Genomic DNA, 12,135 nt, shown 5'->3' with positions numbered 1-12,135 from the left:
TGTGAGGAAAAAGCTATTGGAGTTGTTTTTAATAGAGATGCACAGTATATCTTTATATTTATATACCATATTGGTTATCTGCCAATATGAAATATTTGTAATTTATTGGTATCCATTATTTGTGTTCATTTTTCCCATTTGCATTTAAATTACTTCAGCCATCATCCAAAGCTCACTTAAAAGCTCATCTTTAAAAACACTTACAATTTATTAACACTGTTAAATGTAATCTTTAGCAAATAATTGTATTATTATTTTTATTAATTACTAATGAATTATTAAATTAATCATTATTTATATATTAATAATTTTATTAGATAGTATTATTATTATTAATACTATTATATTCAAACAAAACAATTAATTGTGTGTTTTTGTTTTTATTTATTATTAAATTTTAAAATATATGCAAGTATGTACAAGTATATACATTTCCCCTTCAGTCGAATCACTTCGACGTTACATGGGATCTCGCTTGAGAGACCGATCATCTCTGAGCCTTATATCAAAAGGCCAATTGCAAATTGGCGAGTGGACGTGCGCGGCGGCCACGCCCCCGTACATACGGGTATATAAGATGGCCGCGCGCATCACTCAGTTAGACTTTTGCTTTCAGAGCCTTTCTGCTCGAGCCTACAGACTTCAATTGAAGGAAGAAAAAGAAAGACAACGTTCCTGAGCTCTTCTCCGCTGACGTGCTGCCATCTAAAAGAGATTGACTAAAAGAGTGTCTTTGGCAGCCGTCAGCGGTATCCTGCGGGCGGCCGTTTTAACGGCCATTAAAAGCCTCCTGCGCTCCAGCGAGCAGCCCCAGCAGTGCACAGAGTGCCGCGGTTCCTCCCTGGGCAGACCAGGATCTATAAGAGCAATTTCTCACGGCCGTGAAGCGTCCTTTTCAGGATGGTATTCCGGCCGTGCGCTACTGGATGTGGCAGTTTCCTCACTTCTGAGGACGGACATGAACGCTGCCTCACATGTCTGGGCTTAGAACATGCTGAGGCAGCGTTCACGGATGGTTCATGCGAGCATTGTGAGTGCATGACCATGGTCACGCTGAAAAACCGCCGCTCTTTTGCGAGACGGCTCCCCTCTGCGCCCCGCGGCCCGTCGTTAAGCCGTCAGTGCTTTTCGGCCGCCGTGGCGAGGCAAAGGGGGGATTTAAAGGTTACGGTGCAGAACGCGCCGCCGGCTTCCAAAGCCCCGCGGCCGTCTGCACCCCAGCGTGGCCCCGTTGAGTGGCCAGAGCAGTATGCTTCCCCGGTATCCGGGCCGAGCATCTCCTTTGGCGCTCCACCAGAGGAAGAGATGTCTGTCGCTGCGTCAGAGGGTGAGTCTGACGGCGAGGCGGATATCTCGCCGGGCCAGCGCCCTCCCGTGGTTGCTGCTCCGGCTGACATGGACGCTGAGCTGTCAGCTATGCTCCTCCGTGCCGCCAGGGGGATCGGCCTCGAGGTGTCAGATCTACCTCCTGCCGATCCCTCTAGGCTTGGCGACTGGTTCCTGAGGGGGGCGCCTGCGGTTCCGCCGCGCCCTCCCTCCGTTCCATTCTTTCCGGAGGTGCATGAGGAGCTGGTCAAAACCTGGCGGGCGCCGTTTTCATCGCGTCTCCGCCCCAGCTCCTCCCCCCTCGCCACCCTCGATGGCGGGGCAGCCCGGGGATACGAGTCGGTTCCCCAGGTGGAGCGCGCTGTCGCGGTGCATCTGTGCCCGCGTGGCGCCACCACCTGGCGGGACCGGCCGCATCTACCCTCCAAAGCGTGTGAGCGCTCGTCCGCCCTTGCGGGCCGCGTCTACCGCGCTGCTGGACAGGCTGCCTCTGCCCTCCACGCCATGGCCACCTTACAGGTCTACCAGGCGCAGGCGCTGAAACAGCTGGACGAGGGTGGTCCTGATCAAGAAGTGATGCAGGAACTCCGCGCCGCCACCGACTTCGCCCTTCGAGCGACGAAGGTCACGGCGCGGTCTCTTGGTCAGGTGATGTCCACGGCTGTGGTCCAGGAGCGACACTTGTGGCTCAATCTGGCTCAGATGGCGGACGCCGACAAAGCTCGCTTTCTCGACGCCCCCATCTCCCAGAGCGGCCTGTTCGGCGACACTGTCGAGGATTTTGCCCAGCAATTCTCGGCAGTCCAGAAGCAGACGGAGGCCATCAAACATATCCTGCCCCGCCGCGAAGTCAACATCCCCCGCCGGTGGCCCCGCCTCCGCCTGCCCGTCGCCGAGGGCGCCCCCCTGCGGCCAGTAGGTCTACTCCAGCTCCCGCCGAGGGTCACGAAGCCGGGATGGCTACCCGGCGCAGAGCCGGCCGCAGGAGAGCGGCGCCGCCCGCCTCTCAGGGACCGGCCAAGAAAACCCCCCGCAAGAAATCTGCGAGGCGTCCCTGATGCGGGCAACCCAGAGGTGGTGGAGATTGCTCTTCGGGGGACAGTGACATCAACTTCCCCACTCCTGGTGGAGGGCCGGGAGCTTCTGTGCACACAGAACTTAACATCGCCGCCGGCCTACGGGTCGGCGGTACCCACTTTTTCACAAAAAGAGCAAATTTCCTCACCTCTGGGGCCTCGGCCCCGAGTTCCCCTCTCGAGCAGAACTTACACTCCTCGACGTCGGACTCGGAGCCCGGCATCGCCAGCGCGGGATCCAGGGAAGAAGGTAAGCGCTGCTTTTCGCGGCCAGACTCTCCCCCAGAACTCAGCGTTCTCTGGGGTCAGTCCCCTTCCCCCCGCCCCCTTAGGCTGCCCCACCGCGGTCACGTCGGTCAACGTTCCCTTGATACCGCTAGCGAGCCGGTTGAAGGCGTGGCTTCAGCTCCCCAACCCCTCGCGGTGGTTGATACGGACGGTACGTCTCGGCTATGCGATTCAATTCGCCAGGCGTCCGCCCAGGTACAGAGGTGTCCATTTTACTACTGTCCATTCGGACACGCACGCCACTGTCCTGCGTGCGGAGGTTGCAGTCCTACTGGCGAAGGACGCAATCGAGCCAGTCCCTCCAGCCGAGATGAAGTCAGGGTTTTACAGTCCCTACTTCATCGTGCCCAAAAAGAGCGGTGGGTTAAGACCCATCCTGGACCTCAGAGCTCTGAATCGGTCCCTTCTCAGGCTGCCGTTCAAGATGCTCACGACGAGACGCATGCTAACCTGCATTCGTCCCCAGGATTGGTTTGCAGCCATCGACCTGAAGGACGCGTACTTTCACGTCTCGATCCTTCCTCGTCACAGACCCTTTCTTCGGTTTGCCTTCGAAGGCCGAGCGTATCAGTACAAGGTCCTCCCATTTGGCCTGTCCCTCTCTCCCCGCGTCTTCACCAAGGTTGCGGAAGCCGCTCTGACCCCTCTTTGGCAGTCGGGGCTTCGCATTCTCAACTATCTCGACGACTGGCTCTTGGTAGCTCACTCACGAGATCTGCTGTGCGAGCAGAGGGACCTAGTGCTCCGGCACCTCAGCCATCTGGGCCTTCAGGTCAACCGAGGAAAGAGCAAACTCTCCCCAGTGCAGAGGATCTCTTTTCTCGGCGTGGAGCTGGACTCGATCAATATGACAGCCCGCCTCACAAACGAGCGCGCGCAGTCGGTGCTGAGATGTCTGGACTTATTCAGACACAAACCAGCGGTCCCTCTCAAAACTTTTCAGAGGCTCCTGGGGCATATGGCAGCTGCAGCCGCGGTCACGCCGCTGGGCTTGCTTCATATGAGACCGCTTCAGCGCTGGTTACACGATCGAGTCCCAAGACGGGCATGGCACCGTGGCACACTTCGGATTGGCGTTTCCCCGCAGTGTCGCCGCCTTTTCAGCCCGTGGTCAGACCCTGTCTTCCTTCGGGCCGGAGTTCCCTTGGGACAGGTTTCCAGGCATGTCGTGGTGCACACAGATGCCTCCACCACGGGTTGGGGTGCTATATGCAACGGGCAAGCAGCCTCGGGCTCCTGGATAGGACCTCAGCTGCAGTGGCATATCAATTGCCTCGAGTTGTTGACCGTGCTTCTGGCCCTTCGTCACTTCCGATCGACGCTGCGTCAGAAGCACGTGCTTGTTTACACCGACAGCACTGCGACTGTGGCGTATATCAATCGCCAGGGCGGCCTTCGCTCACCTCGCATGTCACAACTCGCCCGCCGTCTGCTCCTTTGGAGTCAAACGTGGCTGAAATCGCTGCGTGCCATTCACATTCCAGGGGAACTCAACCGTGCAGCGGATCAGCTCTCACGGCAGTCCACCCACCCCGGAGAATGGCGGCTCCACCCCGAGACAGTCCAGCTGATTTGGAGTCGATTCGGCCAGGCTCAGATAGATCTGTTCGCCTCCCCCGAAACCTCCCACTGCCAGCTCTTTTTCTCTCTGACCCAGGCTCCCCTCAGCAGAGACGCCCTGGCACACAGCTGGCCTCCGGGGCTCAAGTACGCCTTTCCCCCAGTGAGCCTCCTTGCACAGACCCTGTGCAAGATCCGGGAGGACGAGGAGAAGGTCTTGCTGGTCGCGCCTTATTGGCCCACCCGGACCTGGTTTCCAGAACTTATTTCCCTCGCGGCAGCCCCTCCCTGGAAAATCCCCTTGAGGAAAGACCTTCTTTCTCAGGGGATGGGCACGATTTGGCACCCGCGTCCCGACCTGTGGAACCTTCATGTCTGGCTCCTGGACGGGACGCGTCAGACCTCGCCGGCCTTCCCCAGGCCGTGAGAAACACCATCATTCAGTCCCGAGCCCCCTCTACCAGGCAGGCTTATGCTCTGAGGTGGGGTCTGTTCGTTGACTGGTGCTCCTCTCGAGATGAGGACCCCCAGAGATGCACGATTGCAGTAGTGCTTTCCTTCCTGCAAGAGAAGTTGGAGCGCAGGCTGTCCCCTTCGACTCTCAAAGTCTACGTCGCTGCTATTGCGGCGTATCATGACGCAGTAGATGGAACATCCCTAGGTAAGCACCCACTGGTCGTGAGGTTCCTTAGAGGTGCCCGGAGACTTAATCCTCCCAGACCGCACCTCATACCCTCTTGGGATCTCTCCGTCGCCCTCCGTGGCCTACGGGACGCCCCATTCGAGCCACTTGCCTCAGTTGAGCTAAAATTTCTGTCTCTTAAGACAGCGCTCCTGACTGCACTGGCCTCCATCAAGAGGGTAGGGGACCTACAAGCTTTCTCTGTCAACGAAACGTGCCTTGAGTTCGGGCCCGGAGATTCTCACGTCACCTTGAGACCCCGGCCCGGTTATGTGCCCAAGGTTCCCACCACGCCCTTCCGCGATCAGGTGGTGAACCTGCAAGCTCTGCCCCCGGAGGAGGCAGACCCAGCTTCTGCGCTGCTCTGCCCCGTTCGTGCTCTGCGTACTTACGTAGACCGTACTCGGCACTTCAGGCGCACCGAGCAGCTCTTTGTCTGCTTCGGAGGTCAGCAGAAAGGGAATGCTGTCTCCAAACAGAGGTTGGCCCATTGGGTGGTAGAAGCCATCTCCCTATCTTACTTATATCAGGGAGAGCCATGCCCCTTAGGTGTTCATGCCCACTCCACTAGGAGTGTTGCCTCATCCTACGCGTTGGCTCATGGCGCCTCACTAGCGGACATCTGTAGAGCTGCGGGCTGGGCGACATCCAACACCTTCGCTAGGTTTTACAACCTCCGCGTAGAGGCCGTATCCTCCCGTGTCTTGACATAAGACTTAGGCGAGCGGGAGGATGGCTGGTGTCGGCTTGCTGCGCCATTCCCACGGGGATCCGTGCGCTATTTCCCAGAATGTTCCCTCCGGCGAACCCTGGGTCCTCCGCGCCCCGCAGTCTGGCCTAGATGCGGAGTAGTCCCTGACTGTGATCCTGCCTGGGTCTCCTTCGCCCCGCAGGTTGTGGCTTAGTTTTTATTATTCCAGCGGAGGAGACCGCTGTTTCCCTCGTGTATCCCTAAAAACCTTTATGGATATATTGAATTATTCTCATTTCCACATGTAAAGATTTCATGTGCTCCGCCCCCCCAACCCATGCTTCAGTACAACTGGCATCCCTGGAAGGGCCCCCTTATTGGGCCTCAGGGCGTTGGGAAGGTTACGTTACACTTCGCCTGCCGGCACGTATACTTGTCAGCACGTGAAGTCGTTGCGTAACGCGGCGTCAGGGTCGTGGCCTTTTCCATAGGGCTAGTTCCCATGTAACGTCGAAGTGATTCGACTGAAGGGGAACGTCTAGGTTACGAAGGTAACCCACGTTCCCTGAAGGAGGGAACGGAGACGTTACATTCCCCTGCCACGCCCTGGCGTCGCGCTGACGCCGGCTCGTTCGGCTCTTCAGCAAAAGCCTAACTGAGTGATGCGCGCGGCCATCTTATATACCCGTATGTACGGGGGCGTGGCCGCCGCGCACGTCCACTCGCCAATTTGCAATTGGCCTTTTGATATAAGGCTCAGAGATGATCGGTCTCTCAAGCGAGATCCCATGTAACGTCTCCGTTCCCTCCTTCAGGGAACGTGGGTTACCTTCGTAACCTAGACGTTATATTTATACTTGAATAATATTATGTATTGTTTTATTTAGTTTATATACAATAAATATTGTATACACACACACATATATAAATAATTGAATAACAAGTATGCTGACATACAATAATATTAAAATATTATTATCATATAATAATTATTAATTAATTAATTAATTTATTATTATTAATGCATGAATAATTTTATTAAATGTTATTTTTATTATTTTATTTGGACAAAATAGTATATATTTTTTTAAAACACCCATTAATCAGCCACAACATGAAAATAATTTCCATTATTGACCAGACTTTTTGAATGTATGAATCTTAGGGTTAGACGGTGGAGTTCATCCAAAAAAAAGAGTAAATTTTGTCATAATTTACTCTCCTTCATGGCATTTCAAACTTGTATGCATTTATAATTTCTGCAGCACATGAAAGTAAATATTTTAACTAATGATGGCAAACAATGTATGGGCAAAAAAAGTCACTGGAACTGAAAATGTTTGGTTACCAACATCTTCTTTTATATTCCACAGAAGCAAGAATGTAATATGTTCATGATGGGTAATATCTCAACCACTAGTGCCATCAAAAGAAAAACTGTGAGCCCTCACCTGTAGAAAGTGTCATTGGCGGATGGCCGCACCGGACTCAGACAGTCCATGTGTCCGTCAGGAATAAAGCCTCTCTGCTTGCGGAAGCTCTCCACTCCTTTCACCACGATGGCTACACCATCCCTCACCCTGTTCCTCAAGCTCATCTTCCAGCGATCGGTGATAATGCTGATCAATCCAACGGGGAAGCTTTCTGGAGGAGGCATGTTGGGGTTTCCCACCGCAAGGCTGGGGATAAACCAGATATACCCCGGACCCACCAAACCCACTTCCCTGGCCATGCTGAAGAGGTACTGGGCCTCGTCGTGCGAGCAGTACACCAGCAGCACCTGCGCGTCGATCTGCTGAAGCAAGCGGTGGGCACGGAGGTCGTTCATGCCGTCTGCCGACATGTCAAACGTCAAGATGTCCTGCAACTCCCAGAGGAAGTAAGACGTGTCGATAAAGGAGCGGATGTAGTCCACAAAGGTGTCGTAGCCCGGGTACATGCTGGTCACCACCACAAAACTGTCCCAGTTGTACTCCTCCATCATCTTGAACATCCCATTGATCTGCTGCTCGATGGAGGAGCCCAGCTGGAGGAAGGTAGAACCGTCACCCTGAGAGAAACACAGCAAAGTGACAGCTGGACATCATTTCTCCACATTAAAACATTAAATGTGTGTGATTTCATACCATATTGTAAAATACAATAGTACAAAAGTACACACAAACAACAATATAATACAATAAGTAGGTTAATTTATAATGCTAAAATATTATTTTATTATTATCATTTTCAGTCCATAATACATTATAACTGATCAAATATGAAAAGTATTACAATGATATTTTATACTATTATTATAATTCAAGTTATAAATGTATATAAAATATAGCAACATATTACTGTAGCATACTAACTACTAAATATGAATACTATATTAAATATAATTTTATATTAATGTAATAAATTAAATTGCTAAATATTATTCAATATTGAATAAAATATTTATATTAATATTATCATTATCACTGACTGAATAAACAACAAAACCTGATGCATTAATATAGAATCTAAATGAAAGATAGGTGTGTTTGTGTATATATAGATTGTTCAAACTAAAAATGTATTAATATAATAAATATTACATAATTTATACAATATGAAAAGTATTAAAATCATACTATTAGGGCAAATTATAGCTTTATTATTATACTATAAATGTGTATTAAGTATAGTAACATTACTAAAGCATACTAATATTCAGTCACAGGTGTGTTTTGACTGTTCAAATCATTTTATTAATTTAATAAATATTACAATAACAAATTATTATAATTTATCAAATTTAAAAATTGTATAATTATATGTAATACTCTACTACAAATATAAATAATAATTGTTGTTGTTGCTATTAATGTTACTATAAATTAACATTATTTATTTAAATACAGTGCCCTCCACTAATATTGGCACCCTGGGTAGATAAGAGCAAAGGTGACAGTGAAAATAAATCTGCATTGTTTATCCTTTACATCTTTCATTCGAAAAATTCACAAAATTCTAACCTTTCCTTTAAGTAAAATGATGGAAACTGTGGGGGAAGTTTCATTATGAAGTAAATGTTTTTCTCTAGTTCACGTTGGCCACAATTATTGGCACCCCTAGAGATTTGTCTAAGTAAAATATCTCTGAAGTATATTCCCATTAATATTACAATTGTTTTAGCACACCAGGGTGGCTAGGTGTATAAAATTGTTCAGCCATGACTTTCTGTTCCACGGGATTATAAATATGAGGAACACAAAAGCCAAAATTCCCTTAATCATCCATCAATCCATCACAAGAAGTAAAACCAAAGAATGTAGTTCTGGTGTGCAGAACAAGTTTGTTGAGCTTCACAAAATAGAAAGTGGCTGTAAGAAAAGAGCTAAAGCATCGAAAATCCCCATTCCCACCACCGGGGCAATAATTAAGAAGTTCCAATTAAATGAAGATGTTACAAATCTGCCTAGAAGAGGATCACAGTTGGAGAATTGCAGAGAACCGTTGAGTCTTGGGGTCAGAAAGCCTAAAATAAAATGATCAAACAGCCCCTACATCACCACATGTTGTTCCAGAGGGTTTCAGATCCCCCCCAAAAAACTCCAGCATATTCATTTGTCACACATGGTTGGAACTTCAAACAGGACTGGCTTCTATGGTCAGATGAAACTAAACATGAGCTTTTTGGCAGCTAACCCTCCAGATGGTTTTGGTGCAGACAGGGATAAAAAAAAGTACCCCATGTCCACGGTTAAAAATACAGCTGGGTCTTTAATGTTGTGGGCCTATTTTTCTGCCAGAGGTCCTGAAGCCATGTTTAGATACATTTAATCAAATACCAGCAGATAAAAAATCAAAACCTGACCGCCTCTGTTGGGAATCTTATAATGAGCCTTGGTTGCATCTTCCAGCAGGACGAAGATCCAAAACTAACATCAAAATCAACTCAAAATTGTGTCACTGAGCACAGAATGAAGCTTCTACCATGGCCGTCCCAGTTCCCTGACCTGAACCCTGCATAGAAACTGAAGAGAAGAAGCACCAACTTGAAGCTGGGAAGAGAGAGATTCTGGAGAATCTAGAGAGATTCTGTATGGATGAATGGTCTCTGATCTCTCGTCAGATGTTCTCCAAACTCATTAGACATTGTTGGAGAAAACTCAGAGCTGTTATCTTGGGAAAAGGATCTTACAATAATTGGGTGCCAATAATAGTGGCCAACGTGAACTAGAGAAAAACATTTATTTCATAATGAGATGTTTTACTTTAATGACAGGTTAGAATTGTGTGAATTTTTTGAATGAAAGATCAAAACGCTAAATTATGCAGATTTTTTTTTTTATTTATCCACATTTGCTCATATTTACCAAGGGTGCCAATATTAGTGGAGGGCACTGTATAATAATTACAGTATACAAATTAAATATTAATATATTTACTATAAGTTTACAGTATTTTTAAACAATCATCATTTTAAATAAATAACATAACTTATAATTATTCTAAATTATAAATAAATATAAATGATACATTATTATAATATCTAAAATATGAAACATAATTATACTACTAGTAATATTACCATCATTATTATTATTGTACTTTGTTATTGATGTTATTAAATATTTAAATATAACTTTCACACACAGCTATAGCATGCTCACTACTAAATTACTTTTTTATTTTTATTTTTTTTATTAAATTTATTTTAAAAGGGACCATGTACAATTTTAACATAAATGTTTCTATTTCATGCATTGTACCGAATTTAGCCATCTGATATATATATATATTTTTTTTTTTTTTGCAACGTTGTTATTAAATATATAACTATAACTGTTACATATTACTATGACATGCAAACTACTAAACTGTAATATTATACAGTATTTACTATAATTTCATATTGATATAATAACCATCATCTAAACCTTGGTGCTTTAATATAGAATCTAATTAATATTCAGTCACATGTGTCCAAAATTACTTTGAATACAGGTCATCCAATGAAATTATAAAGCCATAAATATTTATTTTATAAATGTCCTTTAATTGTGATTAATGTGGCACAAAATAAAGCACACCCTGCACATGAGGTTACAATAAAACCTTTATATGCCAATTAAAAAGTAATTGCTTATAGCCCATAATCACATTCTTCAATATTATTAAGATGAAAGGTGTTTTGACTTTGCGGTTGCATATTTAATCATCCACGCATTTCAATTTTAGCATTTTAAAACAGAATGCCAGTGATGAAATTGTCCTCAAGCTTGATTTCATCCAAATTTACAGTTCCCTTGGACTTTGAGAGAAATTACAAGATATAAATATCATAGCCCAATGACCACAATTACTTCTACAGTCTAAAATAACTGCTATCATCTCGCATGCACATCTGTCTAAACTGTCCAATATTCAACGCTTACCAAAATCTGAGCAAATTCTGACTGTCTAAACATGACATTTTGTTATAAAAGGTTTATCCACAAGAGAACGACTACAAACAGCTCAGATAAACAGGAGCCCCTAGATGTATTTAGTGTGTATAAACAGCATTTATCATTTTAGAAAGCGTACATGGGGACTGAATCTAAACTTGACCGAGTTTTTATCTCATAGATGAAGGCCGACTGCTACAGCGAGAGGATTTCATATTGAACCGCGTCCTGAGAGAGACTTTCAGCGTTACACAGTGATGTCCTTCAGACAAAAGCATTGGGAAAGTAGGGTAAGCCTGTTCATTAGACGTTCTCAGTTATTCCACCTGTTCGCTGACCCCTTTAACTGCTCTAAAAATCACAATGCTTGAATGCTCATGTCATTGAACCACCATTGCATTTGAAAAAGTACAAGTTGTGAGACCAAGAACAGTTAGAGCAATATAATGGGTTAGGTATTTATAGGTATATAAGCTGGTCCCATTACAAAATGACAAGCCTAGTTTCATATAACAAGATCTGTGGAGTTTAGACAGCACATCTGAATCTTCAAGTCAGCAGTCGTAGTGTAGGGGGTCAGAACATTTTGTAAGGACCAACCTCAATATTTATCATAGAAGAATCTGTTAAATCACTGCGTCTTTAAAAATTTTGAGTCTTCACTTAGAATACTTTTCTATAGACTCTTAAATCCAACCTGGTCTCATAACAAAAACGTACCTCTGGGAACTTTCTCGTACTGCCATGTAGGTTTCATGACATGTTCGCGGTGAAACGACCACTGAGTGACGCTAAAAGAGTGTTCGTTTCTTTCCCCCTGGGTTTTCCCGAACAGTAATTGCTCTGCTGTATAGCCATTCAAACCAGTTCAGTTTTTGCTGATGACATTCTTTTGTTTTATGCCTGCGGTAATTACGAGTGACACATGTCATTATTGTCTATTAAACAGTGCCGCCTAAAGGAATAAAGGTGAATGGCATCTACTGAATCATCAGATATTTTAATATTTGTGCCAGAAATCTTTTCATATTGTTTATAATCAATAGATTGAGGAATACTAAGAACGTTGATGTCTAACTTTAAAAAATGAAG

General features: G+C 46.1%; 1 protein-coding gene across 2 annotated transcripts in view; it reads right to left on the bottom strand.

Moving 5' to 3' along the window:
• The window catches only part of grin2ca (glutamate receptor, ionotropic, N-methyl D-aspartate 2Ca), a 107,432-nt gene that overhangs the window by 49,999 nt on the left and 45,298 nt on the right, over positions 1–12,135 (bottom strand). For both annotated transcript variants that reach the window (XM_073842711.1, XM_073842720.1), the window contains one exon: positions 7,075–7,673. In XM_073842711.1, coding sequence (XP_073698812.1) covers positions 7,075–7,673 — 599 coding nt within the window. The remainder of the gene's footprint in view (positions 1–7,074; positions 7,674–12,135) is intronic.

This window comes from Garra rufa, chromosome 1, assembly GCF_049309525.1.
Source record: "Garra rufa chromosome 1, GarRuf1.0, whole genome shotgun sequence".
In the NCBI taxonomy this organism is placed as follows: domain Eukaryota; kingdom Metazoa; phylum Chordata; class Actinopteri; order Cypriniformes; family Cyprinidae; genus Garra; species Garra rufa.
Note: the sequence above shows the minus strand (reverse complement) of the source record. Positions and strands in the feature narration are given on the sequence as shown.